The 22,696-nt window shown below is 39.5% G+C and overlaps 1 protein-coding gene across 1 annotated transcript in view; it reads right to left on the bottom strand.

Moving 5' to 3' along the window:
- ATP10B (ATPase phospholipid transporting 10B (putative)) overlaps positions 1-22,696 on the bottom strand; it is a 45,769-nt gene that overhangs the window by 11,127 nt on the left and 11,946 nt on the right. The window contains exons 3-13 of the mRNA XM_059483910.1: positions 20,148-20,352; positions 17,770-17,855; positions 15,075-15,181; positions 11,381-11,512; positions 8,873-9,000; positions 7,509-7,761; positions 6,351-6,580; positions 3,367-3,546; positions 2,195-2,795; positions 1,586-1,692; positions 783-909 (exon numbers count right to left, since the gene is read on the bottom strand). Of these exons, the coding sequence (XP_059339893.1) occupies positions 783-909; positions 1,586-1,692; positions 2,195-2,795; positions 3,367-3,546; positions 6,351-6,580; positions 7,509-7,761; positions 8,873-9,000; positions 11,381-11,512; positions 15,075-15,181; positions 17,770-17,855; positions 20,148-20,352 (2,156 nt within the window). The remainder of the gene's footprint in view (positions 1-782; positions 910-1,585; positions 1,693-2,194; positions 2,796-3,366; positions 3,547-6,350; positions 6,581-7,508; positions 7,762-8,872; positions 9,001-11,380; positions 11,513-15,074; positions 15,182-17,769; positions 17,856-20,147; positions 20,353-22,696) is intronic.

Below are 22,696 nucleotides of genomic sequence, written 5' to 3'. Positions count from 1 at the left end.
GGCATTTAGCATTATTACTCTAATTTTTAAAATCACTGCAGAGATTATGAGAAGCCATAATATGAGGTATAACTTGCAATCACAGAAATTCAACAAAGTATGGGCACGAATTGCAGTCAAAGAAAAATGACAACTTCAAAAATCAAAGTCATAAAGAACAAAATGTTTGCAAACAAAATAGAACAGAAAGCACTGAAGTGCTCCATAATTTAACAGAATATTGTTAGATATGACAGTGATGAATAATGCAGAAATGTCAATCAATGTAAGTTTTAATGCTAAACATCCTTTTACGAAGAGCACAAAGCAAGCACAACAATGCAACAACAGCAGGAACTCAGTGGCAGAACACCTACATGTTGAATATACTGGATTTTATAATACAGTTCAATTACCAAAATTCCCTCAGAATTTGTGCCCAAAACTGAAGTTAATTTATGGCATTTTATAGGTTTATCTAAGGATATGGATGCATGATTGAACTGTGGGAACTTCATTTTCTACTGTGTCAGCTGAGCCACACTAACAGCTGATGTGCATGTTCTTTGCTCAGGGCATACAACAGCTTCAAGTAACTTTTTAAAAGTTACTGCTGCCCAAAATGCAGAAGAACTTGTATAGACACTGTCATTGGATTTTATCTCCCCAGCCTGGAGATTTCCAAACCACAGAGGAAGTATTTTAGATATAAATTAGTATAAGCTGTTGTCTGCCATACTGCCAAGACTATCACAGGAGAGCAAGTGATACTTCATGCAATGACAATTCTTATTTTTAGCTACCCAGCAGGGTGAGTTTGGTCTCCAGATGCTGTGCTGTCTCTATCAACAGCTCCTCTCTGTTGTCAATTGCAGCTTCTGCCTCCTGACGAAAATTGGCCCATTTTTGAAAGTCATCTTCATTCAAGACCTGCATAACACAATTTAAACAGTGTTTATTTGAAATTTAAATAAGAGAGGAATGCCAACATTCCGGATCACAGAGATTTCACTCGTTTCCAAACTGGTAAAGTACTGTGTCATCTTTAAAATAACTCAGACTTTTCCAAGAGAAAACTGCAACCACAAGTAGTTTGTACAGATGACCTACAGCTGAGACTCAACAATATGACATAGGGAAACTCTTGCTCACATAACTCTTGCTTAGCTGAGAACACACAGTTTCTGAGGCCTGATCTGCATTTCTCCAGAGCTTGAATATGATCCATTTGTTGCACAGCGACAACTCCTGTATGAAAGCATGACACTAAAATTCACTAATTCAGGCTGAGAGCAAGATTTTTGAAAGTTGAATGCCAAGCAAAAGAGAAAAAGTTTGACTGCTCTGCAGACTCTCTTTCTTGCGTGGAAGCACTGTAGAGTAGGTCAGCTGAGTTACTATAGGAGAAACAGAGATAAATGTTTTGAGAGTGACTAAAAATCCCTCATTGGGTCACATTGAAGAAAAAGAGAAAAAAAGACTCCAGACAAGGGAAATAGAGGGACAAATAGATGGGTATATCTGGCTGGTTGTCTGAAGCAGAATTATAACCACTGTATTTTTCTAGCAATTCTATTGACATGTACAGAACCTGGTGCTCTCCCACCTTCTTAGCTATGCACAGGGTTCTCAGTCCATCATGGGCATAGTAGTCCAGATGCTTCTGTGTTCTTTCTTTTATTCTTTTCATTCTCTTGTCTGAGTTAATGTCACCTGTGAAACACAAGGAAAAGATTCCATATTTTAAGTACAGATAATTTTCAGTCTAATGGCCTAAGATTAAAAAGAGTGGGCATTGGAGAAAAGTGGATTCCATTACAATACCAAGTTCTTGACAAGCTCAAAAGTATTGGCTGTGCAGAAGCTGAAATCTTGCTAAAAATTCACATTTCCTTTAAGATACATTACTTGTGGTTTTTTAAATTAATATTGCAGTACTCTTGCTGACAACCTGAAAAACAATGGTCGGGCCCTTATGACAGTATTATTGTAGAGTACACAATCCCCGTGGGTTGGCATTATTCAGTGAATTTTAATTATCCCATTCCATATTCTAAGCACTTATGAAGTTGAATAAATATCTCGGTTCTGATCTCCAAGGATAATACTAGACAAAGCTTGTTCTTTGTTATACTCCTAATATCTAGATATAATATTTCATGCAGAAAAGACCATAGCATACTTCTTGTTAGGAGACACAACAGATGTGTCTCACACAACGGCTCATTACCTTTGGTGGAGCTGTCCAGCAGGTCCATTATTACAGAGTCAGCGCCTTTCGTGTAGACCACAATCTCCCTGGTTAGAGGGTGCCTCACCACCACCGACATCCTTTTCCTGACTGAGTCAAAGCCCAGGGTGTAGAGGATATCGAAGGTGAGCAGCGTGCCCTGGGGCAGCTGCACCGTGACCTGCTCGGGCGTGCGCGACACGAGCACGAAGCCGTAGGCCTGGGCAGCGTAGACCAGAGCTGCCTCGTCCGGGCTCTCAGCCTCGTAACAAAAGTCTGCTGGCAGAGAAGCGTTGGTTGCAGACCTAAAAACTTCATCCAAGGAAGCAGTGCCGATCTCTGTGCTGCCCTTGTCCTGCAGCTCCTGGCCCCCACTGCCGGCAGAGCCGTCGTTGTCATTGTCACAGCTCTCCAGCACAGCAAGAGGCTCCTCGGCGCTCTTTGCACTGAAGCTGGCACCAAGTTGTGAGCTAGACTGAGATGATGAAAAAGATTGACTAAGGCTTGCTAATTTTAGCCTTTGAAATATCTGATGAATCTTCTCCAGGGTGATTCCTGAAGGTTTTATTGGTGGTGGGATTGTGACCTAGAAATAGGAGAAAAAACAAAGGTTCAAAATAAATAAATGTGAACTTCAAGAGCCTTCTCAAAACCTCTCTCTATTTTTTGCACCTAAATGACAATAGTAATAACTATTACTGTAATAACTGCAACTTCCCCTTTTCCCATCTCCTGCCATTTAACTGTGATGGAAGGATTTAATGGAGAACTCATATGAGAGATGGCATCCAAATTTGATGGTGATTTGTATTTCTGCTTCTGAAGCAAAGATGTAATGAAGCTCTTGTAGTTCTGTCAGTTGCCTGGCAGATCAGAGAAAACCCAGTGTGTTCAACAAAGTTCTTACAGCATATATAATACAATATCTAAGAAAAAAAGTGCAGATCCTGTGGTAGCCTTAGCTATCATCAAACATAAGAAGACAAACTAGGAAAGGATACACAGGCATGGAAGCAAGTAGATATTACAGAAAATGTAAAGGAGCTAGAGGACAACTCTCAAACAAACCAGTTTTTCATGGTTTCAGTTTTCACTGGACACTACGTGGTTAAATGGAAGCATGACCCATTTTCCTCATGTATTTAAAGTTAGATTACCCTTTGTCTTGGCTCGGTAGCTGTGGAGACAAGAACTGTGTTGCAAATGGCAAGAGCCAGAAAAAAGTCAGTAAAGGATGTGGAAGTCTTCATGTGTAAAAAGGGAGGAAAGCTCTCAGTCTGGAGGGCAGCTTCTCGCACTCGCCGCAGCAGCCTGCTGTCAGGAGTCACATCCTTTTCCTGGAAGAGAATTAATCAGGATTATTTTCATTCACCCTTGTCCTCAAGGAATAACTGGCAACATCATAGACTTCTTGAATTTAGACCTAGAAAATACCTTCAAAAAGCTGCCTAACTAGATAATTAGAAGGAAGTGCATCTTCAAAACAAAGATGATCTCAGAATTTTATTTCTTTTGAGATGTTCTAAAATTCAGAAAATGCACTACTGGGCATTTCACTTCAGCAGCAACTTTCTGAACTCAAAAGTTTCCTCTGGAAAAACTGAAAATTGACAGGCTAATTGTGGCATCAGAGACAGGTTTTAAAAATGAAACAATAAAAAAAAAATCAATATTTATCAGAAAAATTTTTCTCATTTTCTTTTTCACATTAAATGAAAAAAGCGCTGATCTGAATTTTCAGTCTGAACATATATTAAAAACCCTAACCAAGCAAAAAAGAAAACTGAATAAAACAGCACTAATGATGATAATCATTTAAATTTGCCACCTTTTCAATGTTAACAATTTTGTTAGTGAAAATGCCAATATAAAATGGCTAGTGCCATTCAGTTTTAAGGTTTCCTCATTAACCTGATAGCATTTCTTCTACTTGATGGCATGAAAACCTGATGACCATGGGACAATGAAAATCTTTATTAAATGGTTCTAATAGCAAGGCACTACTTATTGGAACTATTAAATCTAGAAGGAAATGTACTGTCACTCCCTTAATTCATAAGAACTCCTACAGGTAGAGAGTAAATGTTAATTTTCTGTTGTGTTCCAGTGTTGAAAAATGGATTTCTCTTACAAACTTCTGTCTGCTGACATACACACAGGTCTACAAACACATTCTGTATACCAGGAGTACTCAGGATGCTGCAGATTTGTAGCAAAGTAAAAATGCATCAGATGAGGTGATGCAAGTTCCAAAGGGCAGGAACTATAGAGACACCAAAAATGTATTATTCCCATTTTATTAATAGGGAATTGGCTCAGGTGGCAAAGGATAGTACTATGTCTCATTTAAAGGTCATACAGGGCAGGCTCTGTGCAATGTCTAAATGTCTCTATTTTCACAATTGTCATAGGGCATTAAAACAATTTATCCAGTTAGAGTGACACCTTTGAGCAGCTAAGACTGCTTAATGCTCTTCTACAAAAGAGGCATTTGATACTAGTTCCTCACATATTGCTTCACAGTGAATTAAAAAAATGTTTATTTCTAGAAGAAAAAGAAAAGGCCTGGCAGTAAAAATATAATTGGAAAATATACTGACAAGAAATTTCTTTATCATTCTTCAATAGTCACGACCTCTAAGAAGTTCTCAGAAGTCATGGCTAATGGGTTCTCAAGAATACACGGAGATGTTCTCAGCAACTCATGAGGTTTGGGCTGGAAAATACTGGGATAACAATTTACAGAACTCCCATATTCCAAGAACAGTAGGAGTTCTGAGTGGTACTTACTACATGACAGCAGAATTGAATGAGGAAAGTAGGATCTTATAACAACTGCAGCAAAGAGAGTTCTGAGAATTCTGCATTTATTAGGCTATTTTTTTTTTAATAAAACGATTTGGATGGGTTTTCCAGGCCTTTAACTTTAATTGGAATTCTAATTTTGAAAGTGTATGACCTTTTAGTGTTCACAAAAGCCTTGTCTGAAACGTCTGTTAAAAAACTTTCAAGAAGAGCAGAACAGTCTGACTTTAATTAGGCTGTGGGTGAATTTGGGAAGCTTCAGACCTAAATTACAGGAGCTCCTGCTCCCCTCTGACTGCAGCCAGCATGCTCCAATTGAGGACTCTGGTTCTTTGTCTCCCCCTTCCCTCTCTTAGCTCCAGCAAGGCTTGGATTTCTTCTCTCTACCTATTGGCTCTCTGTGGCTGTTGTCACATTAATCGAAGGGACAGGACCACAATCAGACTAAGAATGATTTATTAATTAGATAACATCAGTCTCAAAGGCCATGAGATTTATAAGACAGCAATCAGTCAGCCTTGGTCACAAGTTCTCTGTTGCAGACAGGATATAACTTTCTAATCCAATGGACAGTTGCCACGGAGTGTTTTCCTTTTCTAACCTGCCACCTTTACTTCTTTCTACTTTCTACTTTTGTCCAATAAGGTCCTATTACATGCACACATATTTGTTTCTATTATAGCATCCAGCTCTATTATAACTCTTAGCTTATTCTATTCAAATCACAATACTGAGACACTGAAATTTTTCAGAGCAGAAGTCCATTTTGATTTAGGTGAAATGTACATCTTTGAATTAAGTCTGTAGCTTGCAAACATAGCTGTTTGGTCTGACTCCTGACCCAGGAATTCTTTCTGATAAAGAAGAATTAGCGGCAAATGTCACTGAAATCAGTAGAATGAATATGTATGAACCTATTGTGAAATTGCATGCATATGCATTTGAGAGGGAGATAAAAAACGATCTGGAGTTCCCAGAGGCACACATGTCGTTTTAGGGGAACGATTCCCACATGCATCCAGTGCTGTAATAAACATACTGGCTTTACAACTTTCACAGAAATTGTGGGGTTTGTTTGTTCCACAAATCAATACTACACTATAAAACTCTGCATCACCTTGTCTAGTACAGTTTCTTATTTAAGGCACATTCTATAGAAACATAAGTTGATGATTTCTCTGTTCAATGTGTGTATCTTCCTTTCACACCAATCTAGACTTCTCCAAGGCTATGAATCGAACCCTCTTGAGTCGGTGAAGATTTATCTTTCTGATTCCCATCCACAAAGCAGCAGAAGGGTAAGTTAGAAGGTGCTGGCCCAGGCTGCTGTACTCACAATGGGGCTGCTGAAGGCCACCTGGGACTGGCTGCTGTCCTGCCGACCCACGGACCTGCTCCTGGTGTGGCCCTTGGAATGGGCTCGGTCGCTCTGGCACCTCCGCAAAGGCCGCACCGTGCTGGGCTTGTAGGTGCCTGGTCTCTCCAGGCTCATGGGAGGAAGAGTGAAGTGCTGAAGCTTTGCAAAATCCTCTAAATCCAACTCTCTCTGTGTTTTCAGTCGCCTGTCTGTAAAAGAAAAATGAACCTCTGATTCTTCACTGATTTTTTTTTTTTCATAGTTTGAGAGGAATTCCTTGATCAGCTAAAAAAATCTGAAAAAAAGTAAACCAAAGCCAAAACATTTCAAAAGCCATCACCAGAAAAATTTCACGGCCCACTGTCCAGCAGTTTCTGGCAATTGCCACTGTCATTATTGCAAGAAAATAAAAATGTGTTTTCAAAATGATCAGCCACTTTTATGGGCTTCTCTTAATGTTTCGTCTCTTCAGCTGCTTTTTGCAGTTGGAACGGGAAAGTGAAATATGGTAATTCACAAATCTGCTAATGTTTTCAGTCACAGAACACAAACATCTTTTTGGCAGCTGCTTGCCAGGATCCTTAACCTGCTTAACAGGATCCTTTCCACTACACAGAGCATGAAAGTGATGACGAAGAAGGAGCCTGAGTCAACACCATGAATTCCGAGCATCGAGTGCCAGGATCCGCCAGACCCGGACTGCAGCCAGGATCCACTCCAGGAAATGAGTGCCTTATTTTTCATATCACACAGAAGTGTACGTTTACATAGTCACAGAAATAATTACTTATGGACCCACTGAGTTTAAATATTAACTTGTATCAGTTTGTGAGCTTATAAAAAAGGTCGTCTGGTGTTCATTTAGAAATGAAAGAGAAAGTGTTCTCTTTGAATGCAGAGCAAATCCTGGAGGTGCCTGCAGAGGGATCTGGAAAACCTTTCCCATCTGCCTTCTGAATCATCTAAAACACCTTCACTTTTGTGAATCTCTGTAACAGCAGTCTCTGACAAAAAAGTGACTATTCCACAAAACTCTACATTCCATCAGAGGGCTCAGTATGTTTAGGTATTAAAACTTAAATTAATGACATTTAATTGCTCAGACAAAAAAAGCAAGTATAAAAAACTGTCTCTCACCATTTTCCTGATGGGAAAACTCAATTCCATCAACAGTACAGCGTCGAAATACCATTTTATTTTCTGTCAGTGTCCCAGTTTTGTCTGAGAAGATGTACTGGATCTGTCCAAGGTCTTCAGTAATAGTGAGGGCACGGCACTGGATGGGCAAATCTGCTTCTTCATCATACAGGTCAATGTCATTGTGAATTAAGAAGACTTGGCCCAGTTTGACCAATTCAATGGACACATAAAGAGATATGGGGATTAAAATCTGAAAGAGAGTTTAAATTCTCAGTGAGGGGTGAGATAAATTTCACTGCTTTCTACCAGCAATGTCCTGGCACAGGCATACTAATGATTTCCAAAGAAACAGCTCTTCCTGGAGACATATTTTAGGGCTGATGAATTCAGGGATGAAAAAAAAATCCTGCACACAATTGCAATGGAGAAACAGGGATAAGTGGCAAATATAAGACTAAATTCCTAGAGTACTAAATTCAAGGGTGGGTCTTTCATACGATGCCCTTACAAAGCAGATTTTCTAGACATAGGATCATTCGCTCTCTCACCCTTCTGAAACTCTGAAAGGATGGACTAGCATAGACTCTTAGTGCAGAAAAGTTTCACAAACTATTACTTTTCACACAACACTTTCCACCCACAAGCTTCCTTGCCCTGAAAGAAAAATGAATTCTTAAGATGCACGAATATTCTGTTCCAGTAATGAAGAATAATCCCCCAAGGAATCTCTTAGCAACTCTGAAAGTTATATTCAAATTTTGTTAATATTAAAGAAATTCTGTCCACTTAAATCTCAGCACTGGCATCAAGAAATCTGAAAAGTAAATGTAATTTTTTCCCTCACCCAATAAATTATTCTTTCTCAATTAGGCTTAATCACACTCAGATATACAAGTATCCTACTTCTAATTTAGCTTCTTTCCTAGACCAGATGAACCATACCTAGTTATTATTCCCCACTGGTAAATTGGCAATTTTTATTTCACTGTTTTTCTGAGCTGCTAAGTGGCCTTCTTATTTCGGAATTTTGGATATAGGCAGACAAAAAAAAGCTGGCATTTGAATGTATATATCTTTTTTGCATCTGCTAGATATTCTGAGTTAAAGATATTATACATGTACTTCCTATCTATATCCTTGTGGCTGTTCAATAGCAAGAAAAAAAATGAAGTTAGAAAAAAAAAGAAAAAAAGAAACATTATTTCACACTTGGCTGATTTGAAACACTCCTAGCAATATTTTCAAATAGGATTAAGAAGGCACTGCACAGCTATTAATTGATATTAATTGTTCATTAGTGATTATACTCAATTTTGAGTAGCTTCTTCCTTGGAGGTAACAGAGAGGTTTTTGTCTTTTACCTGCAACAGGATTATCATTGTCAGGAACATGTAGAAGCCAGCAAGAACTGGAGCCACAAAATTGCCATTCCAGTCTGGGACATCATAAGGTGGATGCTCCCAAAATTTTCCTGTCCAGATGCCATGCCCTGTGGGAATGAGACACAAGACCGAAATGAGCAGTGGAGTGAGGGACAAAGCTGCTGAAATGTGCAGATATGGACTGCTCTAACAAAACAGAGACAGCATTTCCAAAACTGTGCTCCCCAAGCAATGCTGCAAATCTTTTGGAGAATGCAGAGCACCTGCAGAGCTCTGTAGCACATCTACACAATTGATTTGTTGACAAATAAGTGACAAATGAGTATTCAGGGATATTTTCATTCACCTCTGCTTCGGCAGGTGTTTCCCATGGCTCTTAGCTCTGCACAGATCTTTTCTCACTCTGTGTTTCCCTGCTGGAAGACTCCATCTCTATCACCTATCCATGAAAATCCTCAGAGCTGAAGACTCTTTCCTCTTATAGAAGTAAACCTTAGAACCTTTGTATGCAGACAAACTAAAATATTTCTTATTCTCCCTGACCATTCTTGATTTCAATCTGTCTTTGTTAAGAGTTGACAAATCCCCTAAATTCAGTCTGGGCAACTCATCTTTACCTTCCTTCATTTAAATCATATCTCAAACTGCTTCTTCCTCCATGTTTTAAATACCAGTAGTAGATATCATTGCACTGCTACAACAAAGCCTCTGTTCCAGGACTTAACAACATCCCATGACAACTGTTTTACCACTTTCCATATAAAATAAACTTTTGTCAAGGAGTTACTAAATTTACAGCATCTGAAGCTTCCCACAGAGCTAAGGCAAACATCTTTTCTTCCCTCATTGCATAATTTGTCCAGATGCCAAAAACCTCTATCAGTCCAGCTCAAATAAAACTTCCATTAACAGCAGTTAACCAAGCAGTTGTTTTGCAGCATCTGCCTACTGAAATGCTGCCAAAAATATTCAAATTGTTTCAGCAATGCTCTTTGGCTGCTTCACCCCACAGTCACATCTGAACAAGGAGAATTCTGCTCTACACGCTACTTCTTACCCCAATTTGTACAATTTACTGTATGCAAGAACAATCCTGATAACTGATCCACCAGTGATACTTTTTCCTAGAACCCTACATTCAGACAAGGCTGCAAAGCAACAACTCACAGCAGAGACTCTGGATTTTGGATGGCTGAAAGGTAATGGATTTTTTATACTTTTATATGTTTAACTTAGATGATGAATATTTTTTTTAACCTGACTAGATAAATTATTTTTCAAATGCTGATTTTTTTCATCTGAGACTTCTTTTAACCTTAAATTGAAGGACTTTATTACTCAAGAGCCCCTACACACCGGACAAGGCAAGTCTCTAAATTCATATGACAGCAGCCAAGGAACAAGGAAAATAAAATCTCTCCCACACACAGAGCTCAGTTGTGAAACTGAAATCCCATTTTGGTACCAAAAGTCCCACTGCAACATGAAGCAGTAATACTAAAGAAGTGATCAAGCCAGTTCAGGTGTTCGTCTGTTTTGGATGGCCCTTACTTCCCATGGCATCACACCTGATGAGTGACTGGTGCCACATCACATTTCCTCTAGGAAAACTTGATTTGGCAGTTGCTTAATCAGAGCAGTAGCGCTGAGTAAAGTGGCACTGAAACAAAATCCATTATAAGAAAAAGGGGCTCATGGGAGCCCCTGCTATCTCCTTAAAGCATTGCCCCATTCAAAAGTCAGTACACTTTAAATTTGGTCCTTTGCTCTGAATGATGAGATCCTGTTAATTCTGACCTGCCTGGGACAGGTTGCCATCAGAGCTGGAAGGCAAGCAGGTGCTTACACACAGTGAAGATGATCTTTGTGAGATTACCAGTCCAGTAAACTCCAGTCAGTTACCAAACCCCAGTTAATAAATTCACATGTGCTCACCTGCAAGGACCCCAGAAAAATGCAGGCTGTTCCAAGCAATTAATCCATTTCACAGCCTGATGTAAAGGGGTTTTTGAGAAGGAAGGAAGCCGTGGAGGATGTAAACTGAATGAATTAGTTATGAGCAGCTCATGGGTTCTAAACTGTGTGTCTCTGTTTAATACCACTCCCAAACATATTAGAGTAAGACACTACTGAAATGAAAGTAAAGCAAAATAATTTTACTTTTGCTGATACGCACAAGGAACAAACACCCCCTCATGAAGGAAGGAAGATCTCAGCTGACAAATATTGATTCCTGCAATGATTCCTACAATTCCTACAGGATGGCTTTCTCCTGCTTTACATGTATGATACCATGGTGGGGATGAATCTTTCTGAAACATTTATAGCCATGTTTCCTTCACCTGAATTGCTCAGATTTGTCATTTTAACTCATTGGAAAGAACAAGGAGCCTAAAGACCCCAAGAGCATCCAGCTGTAGATCTCACTCATGAAAACATCAATTTTAATCACCATTTAGGAAATAGATTTTTGTCAGTGCTTCATACCTATGGCTCCAACAAGGCACATCACAAACAGGAGTCCCACACATGAGAAAATGTCCCTGTTCATCCTCTGCTCGATCCTGCTGCGCTTGTAGCGAGGACCGCTGTTGTTCAGCATGGCTTTCGTCTCATGACCTTCAAAACACAAATTAATATTTTCATGGTTATGTAATAGTTTGTATTTTGGTTTGGTTCTTAAAAAAAGTACTCTCCCCGCAGCTGAGAGCAGGCTGACTAATGTTGACATTCAGAACTTTTCTTGTCCATCTTCCTATTTGACTGACTACATCAGTCTAAATCTTGAAGTTTACCAAAAAGCTCCATTATATCACAGGTTTCAGCTGTCATATACATTTTTCTGTCCCAATGACAGCAGATTAATTAGGGTCATTAATTTTATATAAAGTATCAAAAGCCAAATATCCATGAGAACAAGAAAATTAATAATAGTATTATATTCTTGCATTTTATGAACAAATTGTTAAGCTGCTATACAGGTTCCTAAAACCTACATTTGAATATTTTTCAGCAACAATTCAAAAACCACTAGATACATTTTGTATATTAAATAAAATTCAACAAATCAGTGAAAAGCAATAATATTTAGCTTTTCATTATTTGATTGTAAAGTGCTGACAAAACAGTCATATGAGAAATAAAAAAATCCCCAATCCTTAAACTTAGTGAGATATAAGTGAGCTGCTATAATAATAATAATGAAAAACAAAGGAGTGCTGCAAGAAGTCAAGAAGCAGAAATTACTTTTTCAATTCTATTAAAGTTATCTAAACTGTGGCTCCACAACTGGGATATCTGGACACCATCTGTTGTTATATTGATTTGTATCTTTTATGTTTATTTCTGCAGTCCTTTTCCCTGAAAACACAGACCCTGCAGGCTTGTATTTAGTTTTCATTTGTATGTGCAGGATGTGTGTGACAAGGACTGTTTTCCAAGCTGCCTTTTAGGTTTCTCTAGGGAAGTGATTTAACCCAAGAACTGGAAGTTAGGTGCAGTTCAATCACACCTGCTATATTCATTCCAGGTTTACATCAGTGGTTATTAATTAAGAAGAGAGCTAGAGAGAAAATTAGTCTCCAGCCTTATGTTCAGGACATTCACTCAAGAGCTGGGGATTCTGGCTTAGTATTCCAATGAATATGTAATTATTTACAAAACCTGGAGCTGTGTCACTGGGACCAGTTTATGCTGCCAGGGCTCCTGTCCTTCCAACTCACACATAAGCACAAACCCTCTTGTTCCACTTAGGCAGGTATTCAGTGAACAGGCAGGAGATTTGTGTTCACTGCCACACAGGCAGAACTCAGAACAAACTCTAAGCCTTCCCTTTGGTGAAAAAATTCTCTTAACCACAGAGCTACACTGAAGGGGAGAGCATTGCTGCTTGAATTTCTGTTCCTCCAGCAGCTGTGTGAATCTTATTCCTCACTTTTATGTCAGGCATAATGGAATGCTTTGTATTGAAATCAAAACAAGCCAAAGCCCTCTAATCCCTCCCAGAAAACCCTCAAAGAAATGTTGATGAATTTATTTCAGGAAGAAAATGGGATAAGCTTATTTCCAAATATCAGTTCTACCATTCCTTTCCACTTCAGGTGATCATCAGGAAAAGGACATTTCTCTAACACAGTTATCACCTTCTAAGGAACAGAAAATCAGAAATATGAGAAATAAAATGTCTTGTTCTCCTCTAATCCTCACCCTTTCCTATGCTGTGAAGCACAGCACCTCACCTACCACCCCATTGGTACCTTGTCTCCATTTCTAGATGCTGATGGGCTCATCTAAAACTTCTTTCTGGTACTTTAGTATATGAAAAGCATATAATTCTTAATGCTGTCCCAATCAGAATGAAAAAACTACATTGGCTGTCACTCTGTAATGAGGTTTTTGTGTTTTATGCTATTGCTTTGTGCAGAACAATTTGGGTAGCCATGAAAAGTAGAACTGTCCTCGGGTCAGATGGGAACTGCACAGACCAAGCAATTGCACTAAGTGATGGCTGCACTCCTCACAAAGGCTCCCATTAGAAAGAAAGTTTGAGGAGTAATAGAGTCATAAAAATGGAAAGTGTGCCATCTTATTATGTGACTGATCTTGATTGTTCAGAAAAGGTCACAGACCATGATTAAAAGCCAGAGTATAATCAATGTCAAAGAACCCTAGAAATGAAGCTGATACTGACTGATGCCAGTCTAATTTTAGGAAAAAAGCCCCAAAACTTTTATGCTGACATTAACAATAAGAACTCAGTTGGAAATTGATTTGAAAACCTACTCATATGAAAACCACCATTCTTGGGAAAAACTTTTAAGCTCCAACCTTTTCTACTGGCAGCTTAAGCATCATAAATGGAGATCCACATTAGGATCTGTGCTGGTGGTGAAGGGACCATGCTGGGAAATCTGAGCTAAACAGGAGAAAATGAGGAACAGCAACAGGGAAGGGAAGATAAATTACTCGAATTATATCAGGAATTATACCCACTGTGATTTTTATACAGTAGCTACTTTGGAAAAGAAAGGATTACAGAGTTTGGCTCTGTCTCTCCTCCTCTGCCCAGTGGGCACCATCCTTGCATGTGGAGTTCACAGAGACACAGTGAGAGACCTGCAAAGGCAAAGCTGCCTTGGAAACATTTGGGAGCTGCAGACATTCAGAGCCCACTTGTGTAGCAGTGAAATAGACAGTCTGTTGTCAGGAAAATTATGCCAGGCTGTGGAGATGAATCTCAGCTCTTCTAAAGGTGTGACTTCTCTTTTCTCTTAGGTGGCTCAGCCCTGAACCCCTTGCTGTTGATTAGGCATAAAACAGTTAATATAACTCTACTGGAAAGATAATAATGGCTAATAGGATTAATTGTTGTGTTTGAATTGACTTGTATTTAATCTGCAAAGAAGAGGGAAGCTGATACACTCTGTCTGATGCAGAAGAGGACACAGCTGGCAAAGCCAATGATAAATCATGCTCACTGAGTAAAAGCAATGGTAGCACTCCAAAGGTAAAAGATGCTGAGGAGCAGATGAAGTGACCCACTGCTGAACCTGGCACTGCTGCATTGATCTGGGCACCACCACTGTCTCTCTCTGTCCATGTGTCTCCTGCATGAAGTTCATGGTTGCACAGACACACTCTGTCTGTGTCAGCACAAACCTGAGCTGCTGCTGCTGCTGCTGCTGCCTTTTCTGCCACCTCCAGCTGCTGCCTCACTGCCTGCTGGCACTGGACAGATTGAATGGATGAATGAAACTCACAGATGACTTTTTTTTTTTTTTTTCCTAATTAGCTCTTTAGCTGCTCCAGTTTCTACCCTGAGGAGCCAGTGAGACCTCCCTTAGGGCAGCTGTGTAGATTTTATGACAGATGGAATTAGTAATGTAGCAAGAGCTGAGGGTTAAATACACCTGAGCAATTTTTTACTTGTCTGGATATTTTTACCAGATATTTGACATGCACAAGGATACTGTCACTCGCCAAAGACCCAGTGCAAGACTTGCTGGATTTGGAGATGGATGAGTAATACCTTCACTTAAAAAAAAGGTTATATACTTTTTCTGTTCACTACCAGTTTTTAAAACAAAATGTCAAATTATGTTGCAATATTAGACTATAGTTATTTTTTTAAGGATATTTACAGGGAAATTCTCAGTTTACCTAAATAAAAAGTACATCTTACCTGCATATATAACGATTCCTACTGCAGCCTCAGTATTTCTGATTGTACATCCACGAAGCAAGAGGTTTTCAATGTTGAGACCCACCTGTTCATGGTTTGGCTGCTCCCTAGAAGAAATACAATCAAATGGAGCAATTAATTGTTCTGTTCTAATGGAGTGTTAAAGAAAATTTTCATTCATGTGCATGTCTGTTTCAAGTTGAAATAAAGTAATTTTTTATTTCAAATTCACGGCCCTTTTTTGCTTTTATTTCCCTCAGTTTCAAGGAAACTTTTCCAGCAAAAAGTTACAGAGAAGTCCAATTCTTTCCTTTAAAGACCACTGTGTCATGATGCCAATACAAAGCAAGTTTGGCTTTCACTTGGAAACTTATCCGCTAGATTCAATATCTTATGAAAGAAAACAAGAGTCCTTTTGCAACTTCTTACAGCCAAATTTATTTTAGAAAGAAGAGCAGAGGTTCAGATGAATACATCTACACCCTGTAAGTGCCTCTGTGACTCCATCAAAGTCATTGTGAATCTCAGTCCATTGAAGCAGCCTCTGGGCTGAGGGCTCTTCCTCCTTCTCATCCTGGACAGAAGAATTTTCATCCTGGCCAGAGGTGCCCCATCACTGACCAGATCCTTCTGCTTGCAGCACAAATTGTGAAAACCAAAATGTCAGTGCCCATCGGGCAGGAAATTTGTTGTTTCCCTCTGTAAATTAATGGCACACACCTACCCCTACCCACAGCTTTTATTTTACACTGGTAGGTTCCTCCTGAGATCTTTACCAAAGCTGAAAGCTTCTATTTCAGATGCTTTGTCTTGTTCTGTCGTGTAAAGGTCAGGGTGGGAAAAGACCTTTTTTTTTTCCTAGAATAATAATCTCTCTCTACTTTCTATTTGGTGTTTTGTGTTTCATTACCAGCAAAGAGTCTCATCTCTCAAATGAAGGGCAAGGCTAGGTTATATTAGAGCTGAGTGAAGTCCAATGTCTAAGTGCAGCTGCACATGATTACACAACTTAAACTTGCCATGGGAAAAGGTGTAGGTGTCAACAACCTACAGATGGTGGAATTGTAGAAACATAATGCCAGAAATCTGTTTTTCTTGGAATCTAAATTCAGCCTTGGGGAACTCATTTAATAGAAGACTTCTTGCATCCCCTTGAACAGGATTTTCTGTGATTGGACATGTCAGATGGATGTCACCAAGTTATTTCTTATCATTTTTTATCAGAGAGTGTTCCTGCTATTTTATAGCAAGGCAGTAGAGCCTCAATAATTTATTAAGGGTTCATGGACAAGAAGGTTGCCTGCTCCAAATAATTTGTGTTTACAAAATAGCTCAAATCTCAGCAGACCAAAGACAGAAACTTCACTGACTCTCAGCAAGTAATTTTCCCTAGCAAATACTTTCTTCTGTTCCTGAAGAGGGGAGAGAAAGGCAGCTAATTCCATGTTCCATCAAGAAAGTGAGATGATAGGCATTCACCAAAGAGATTTCTGTTACAAACTTTCAGTTGAGAGTTGAATATTTTGAAGCCAGTCCTGAGTCCTAAGGGGGTGTATTTGTGTTTCCTTGTGACATATCTCCTACATTTCTTTAATATCAGTGCTCTTTGCTAATTGGAGGGATTGCTTCAATTTAGATTGTACCCAGTGGTCCCTGAAGCCAACAGCCACAGCCAGCAATCAATACAAGCTCGACCTCTTTTTCCCTTGTAAGAAATTGCAGCAGAGGAGAATTGGCATTGCTGTTAGGCACACCATTCCTACAGGGCACAGCCTCAAACCAGATTAGGTATGGTCAGTGCTAATGGGAGATAATCCCTGGTTTGCTCTGTCACAGACCCAGACATCTGCAGCTCCTCCAGGTGCAACACTCACTGCTTCTTCCAGAGCCACTAACTCCTAGTTTAGCTACTGGTAAATTCAGCAAAGCTGGGGCATGGATGAGGATGGTGGCACATTCTTGCAGTTCAATTATTTACTTGACAATGGGGCATGCATTTGGTCTGGGGCAGTAGGAACCTTGGACAATCTCTGCTGTGGTGTGGGAATAAGCTCATCTGGGTTGGAGGGTAAGAGGATTTTAAGTCATGAGCCATGACACAGAAATTTGCCTTATAATTCATAAATGGGTTTAAATTTGCTGAATTTGCTGTTATGCCTATACCAGAATTATTTAATGAAGCAAGACAAAAAAGAAAGCTACCCTACTTTTTTATACTAGTCTAGTGCATCAGTTCAATAGCATTTTTCATGCATGTTTGACTTTTCTACCTTTCTAATAAGAAGAAACTCTGGATTGTTTATTAGATCTTGGACACCTTTTCCCTGTGGCTGTAAAGGTGAAGAAACTAGAGCCATGCACCTGGATACCTTAAACAATTAGAAGGATTTATCTAAAATCTAGTTTAGTCTAATCATCAGGTCATGTGTACATGAGCTTATGTCTAAGTTTTGAAGAGAGCTGAATATCTGGGAAAATAGTTTGTAGGAAACAACTGTAAATGCAATGCCAAGCCTTGGTTCTACCTCACCACAAAACAGAGTCCAAGTCTACATTTTATATTGACTTCTGAATCTGGGAATAGATAATAGTGACAACCATCAATTTCCTCAAAATACGTTCCTTCCATCCAATTTCTCCAAGAGGACTATGAAAGTACAGATCAAAAATGTATTTATGGATAACAAATACTTACATATAACCTTTGAATTTATTGAGATCATTGTTTGGCATTTCACAGATGATGGTGTTTTGGAAAAATTCTGGTTCAAACACAGTATCCTACAAGAGAAAACAGACTGAGTGTCAGATCCAACGAGTATTTTAAATGATAAACACCAAAAAAACTTAATTTAGACCACCAGGGCTGGAACACTTGCCCTAGCAGTAGAGACAAAGACATTTTAACTCATTCAGCCTGAACCAAAGCTTCAGAAGAGCTGAGCATTTCCTCCTCTTGGAATAACAACTGCTTGAATTAAATGAAGAAAATGCTGTGTATTGAACAAGACATCACAGATGCAAATTATTGGAAACACTTGTCTTCATTTTACGTGAATATAACAAAGATAGTAGATTTAGATTAAATGTTAGGGAGAAATTCCTCCTGTGAGGGTGGTGAGGCCCTGGCACAGGCTGCCCAGAGCATTTTTGGCTGCCCCATCCCTGGGGGTGTCCAAGGCCAGGCTGGATGGGGCTCTGAGCAAGGGCCCAAGGGCAGGGACACCTTCCACTGGACCAGGCTGATTCAGAGCCCAGTTTAACCTGGCCTTGGACACTTCCAGGGATGGGGCACCCAAAAATTCTCTGGACAACCTGTGCCAGGGCTTCACCCCCTCAAAGGTAAGGATTTCTTCCTAATACCTCATCTAAACCTACTCTCTGTCAGTTTGAAGCCATTCCCCCTTGTCCTGTCCCTCCATGCTCTTGTAAATCTCTCTCCCCACCTTTCTTGCATCCTAAACTCAAGAACTAACCCCAGTTAGTTCTAACCCAACTGAAGAACTGGCTAATATGTATTTATTTCCTCCCTGTTTAAAGAGTCACTTTATAGGCACAATTACATCTGAGGGGGTTTCAGGCAGTTCATAAATCACAGGACTAAGCAAAGCTCAAAGAACAAGGAAGAACAAGGTTTTATCACACCAAAACCTGCAGTGTGATACCACATCCACTGGGGTTTTTTATGCAGCACACTGTTTACACAAACACAGCACAAGAGCAGGGTGATTCAGGAACTATTGTCAGCTCTGACCTTCCTGAGCAATGGCTGCCACCACGGCCAGAATTTTGTTCCACCCTGTTAATGTAACAGGAGTTCTTAGGTACAGACTCTATTCCTGGGCATAGAGTTTATCTCAATAACAACTCAAAATCTAAAGAAAATCACCATGAATAGGCAGTCAGGGGCATAATTTAGCACAGGGGTATTTTCTGATATAATGGAAGCCTTCCACACATTATGAACAACTGAGGCAAAATTTTGCTTTTTGTGTAATGGTAGAGCAGCAGCCTGCTCTCCTCTAAAATGAAACATAGGTAGAAAATCTAACATGTAAATTAGAACATTACATGACAAAAATACAACATTTAAAAATGTTAAGTAGCCAGATTACTGTTTTTCTGCTAAATCTTTACATATTAAATTTCCAGTGTGTCTCAGGAATAAAGGAAGGCACTGGAAAAGGCCTGTGCTATGCCACAATATGGGAAAGCCCTTAATTGTCTTTGAAAAGTGATTTCCATTTGAACAACAAGCAAATAACACAAGTACAGCACCTGATCTCAACTGGCCATGGAAATGTTCTGCTTTTATTTAATGTCTGGTTGCTCCCTGGCAGCTGTGTCCCACATACCAGTAACCCCAAAAGACCTACCTGGTAGCACTGGTACTAATTGCTAAATAAATTAATGTAATTCCTAGAATTATCTGTGAGTTATTTCCTGTCTGCCGGAGTGATTCCAATGGAACAAAGTCTTTGTCCTCATGTACTACCACTCCTTAAACTTGTTCTGGGTTATTTGAAAAACTGCCCTGCTCTGTGTTTAAAGATACTTGAAAATGTAACAACAATGTGTAAGTCATATTTTCTAGTTTACTTCAGGTTTATCCAACATGAGCCAGGTGAGGAAAGGAAAGGAAAGGAAAGGAAAGGAAAGGAAAGGAAAGGAAAGGAAAGGAAAGGAAAGGAAAAAGTAAAAAGGAAATGATACTGCCTATGAAACATAAACAGTGATTTTAAGAATTCAAACTGAATCACAAACTGATGTCAAACATTTAACTTTAAAAATAAATTAATTTACCTTGAGATCCTATTAAACTTCCAACCCAGAGTGCCTTAGAGCACCTCCAGCTGAGCTCTCACACCTCCACCTGCCTTTGCAGTGAGTTGGGTGTGTCAGGTGCAACAGAGACACAGAGTCCATAAGGAAACCCACTGATGCTTTGGCAGGGGACCACCAGCTTTCTTCCAGCTGCCACGCAGAAATAAACCCCCCTGTGCAGTGTCTGGAGACAAATGTGCCCATTTTGTGGGCTGCACAGCCCATTTGTGGCCTCATGCCCAGACTGACCTGGCTGCTGAAGCCCATCACCACGCGGCGCTGCTTGAGGTTGGTCTCCCCGTCCAGGTTGGCGGTCTCCAGGTGGCAGATCCCATTCTGGTCAGAGGAGTGGAGCAGCAGGATGTCTGCTGGGACAATCTCATTGCACTGCAGCTGCACAAAGTCCCCCACTCTGACGTCCTTCCAGCACTTCTCCACGTAAGCGTGTTCCTCCCTGTGGCATTGAAAGCATAACGTGGGTGATGAGGGGCATTAGGAAGGCAGACCTACTGGGTTGGGGGGCTTCAAAACCAGAAAATAGGGCATGGGGGCACAGCATTTTTAAAGGACCTTTTCTTAAAGGACACAGCACAGAAGCTAGAAATTAATGATTCAGACACTTCCACAGCACCACTTCACTGTATGTCACATTCAAACCAAATCTTTACATGGAATAAAACATTTACAGCAGCTCTCTTTCAATTCTAGCACTAGTCCTATAATCTGCACAACAAAATATTGTAGGCAGTTCAGACTAACAGAGGTATTTTTGAGTATCTTATTGGAGAAATTCAGATTATTGTTTTTGGCTTGTGATTGTTTCCTAGACACTTTCCAACATCAGCATATAGCTCCTAAAAGAAGCAAACTGATACCTCAGCCACACTTGCTTCAGGTCTTTCCAGTTTGTAACTCTCAAGAGGTAGTTACAAGTTTTTAGCTTAGTGCAGAGAAACAACTTCAAAAGCTGGAAGAGATGATAAATGGTCCCTTAGTATTAAGCAAAAAAAAAAAAAAAAAAAAAAAAAAAAAAAAAAAAAAAAAATACAGCCAGAGCCCAAATTAAATGGAAAAGTTAAAGTAAGAAACAAAAAACTTATAAATTAACAAAAAATTAAAAAAATAAAAGAGCCTATGGGGATCAAGGAAAAGAAATTACTATTTCATCAATGCACTAAGTTCTGCAAATAGCAGGCATATTTTGACATTGCATTTTCAGTAAGTAATTCTTCAACTGCTTTTAACCATCTAAGCAGACCAGAAACAGCACAATAAGCTTTAAATTTATCTAATGGGAAAAATGCACTGCAACAATCGCTTGGCTCCTCTAACTCCTTGAGAGGAAATTATTTTTCCAGGATGAATAACCAAATCATCTTATGCCTTGCTCTGTGAGAGGGAAAATGCTCATGATACTTTACCAGACAGAAAATTAAAGGCTTTTTGTAATGACTCAGAGCCTCATTTTTGGTTAAGTTTTTAATCATCCCCATCTATTGGATGAAGAATACTATCTTCCATTGCAGTGTTTGTGCCATGAGGAGGGGAGCAGTGATGGCAGAGATAAAGAGTTTTGCTGCAGTTCAAAGCACCCATCCAGCCCTGCCTCGGGGCTGCTCCCTGCTCACCCACTCTCCTGGCTGGGTGCAGAGGCAGCCACAGCACTGCCAGGCAAACCCTCTCACTTGGCTTCAGCCACAAAACAACAACAGGCAGGTGCCTGTGCAGCTTATGCAAGAAGTTAAATTCTGTCCTTGTCCCAGTGGTACTGAATTTTCATTAAAAAACCAGAACCCCCCCAACCTGAGTATTTAAATCTCTTTACTGCTGCTTTTGAAGCACTTACTAAACCATGGGATTGTAGTAATATTTTTTCATCTTACATTGATTTTTCTTTCTTGAATTTTTAATTATTCTCATTTTGTCTGATTCTGCTTACCTGCATGCCCTTTTTCTTTTGTGCAACAACAGACATAAAAGATCATATAAAAGAACAGAGGTTTTTGTAAGTTAATTAGGTGCTGCTATGCATTTTTAAAAATTCAAATTAAATTTCTATTTGAAAAGTATTTTAGCAAGTGTATGCTGAGTATTTAATCCTCTACAAAGCAGATACTAAGTTAATATAACAAATCAACTATGTAGTACCAATCCTTTCCATGCCAAACAACTTCTGAACAGGACTTCTTAATTTGTTTGTTTAAAACATGAATGAAAGAGTACAAGATCAGTTTAGAGGAAGCAGATGTCTTGCCTTGCCATCCTAGACATTTGAATGCCATTTATAGTTTGCATATAATGTTTACTGTGGCTTCTCCATGGTAATCCTGCCTCTCTGTACGTCAGCTCTTGCACAATTCAGAAGTTTACAGAGCATATTGCTGATTTTGTCCACTCATAAAATGCTATAGAAGGGCCTTTTCTAGCTGGCTGTGTTCCACATCAGCTGAAAGAAACCAGATTAACCCAAATAATCCACAGAAATCGTGGATTTGTAATTTTTTTTTCAATAGCTTGCTGTGAAACCTACATTACATGTAAAGCTTCAGGGTTCTACCCCGTCACTAATTAGAGAGGAGACAGTGAGTCAGAAAAGCCAAATGACCTCTTTCAGATCAGAGGAAAAGCCTTCCTAGGCACAGGGACTGCAGCTCAGGGATTGCTGGAATCCCAGACCTGCATTCAGGGGAACTGTCACTCTATCCCAACGAGTATCCAAAGAATACACATTTTCTGCTCCTGAAGAAAACTTCATCTGAACCTGCACGATTAAAATGTTGATTATATGATAAGATTAA

This window comes from Ammospiza nelsoni, chromosome 16, assembly GCF_027579445.1.
Source record: "Ammospiza nelsoni isolate bAmmNel1 chromosome 16, bAmmNel1.pri, whole genome shotgun sequence".
Lineage (NCBI taxonomy): Eukaryota > Metazoa > Chordata > Aves > Passeriformes > Passerellidae > Ammospiza > Ammospiza nelsoni.
The sequence above is the reverse complement of the archived record's forward strand: the minus strand, read 5'-3'. Positions and strand labels throughout refer to the sequence as shown.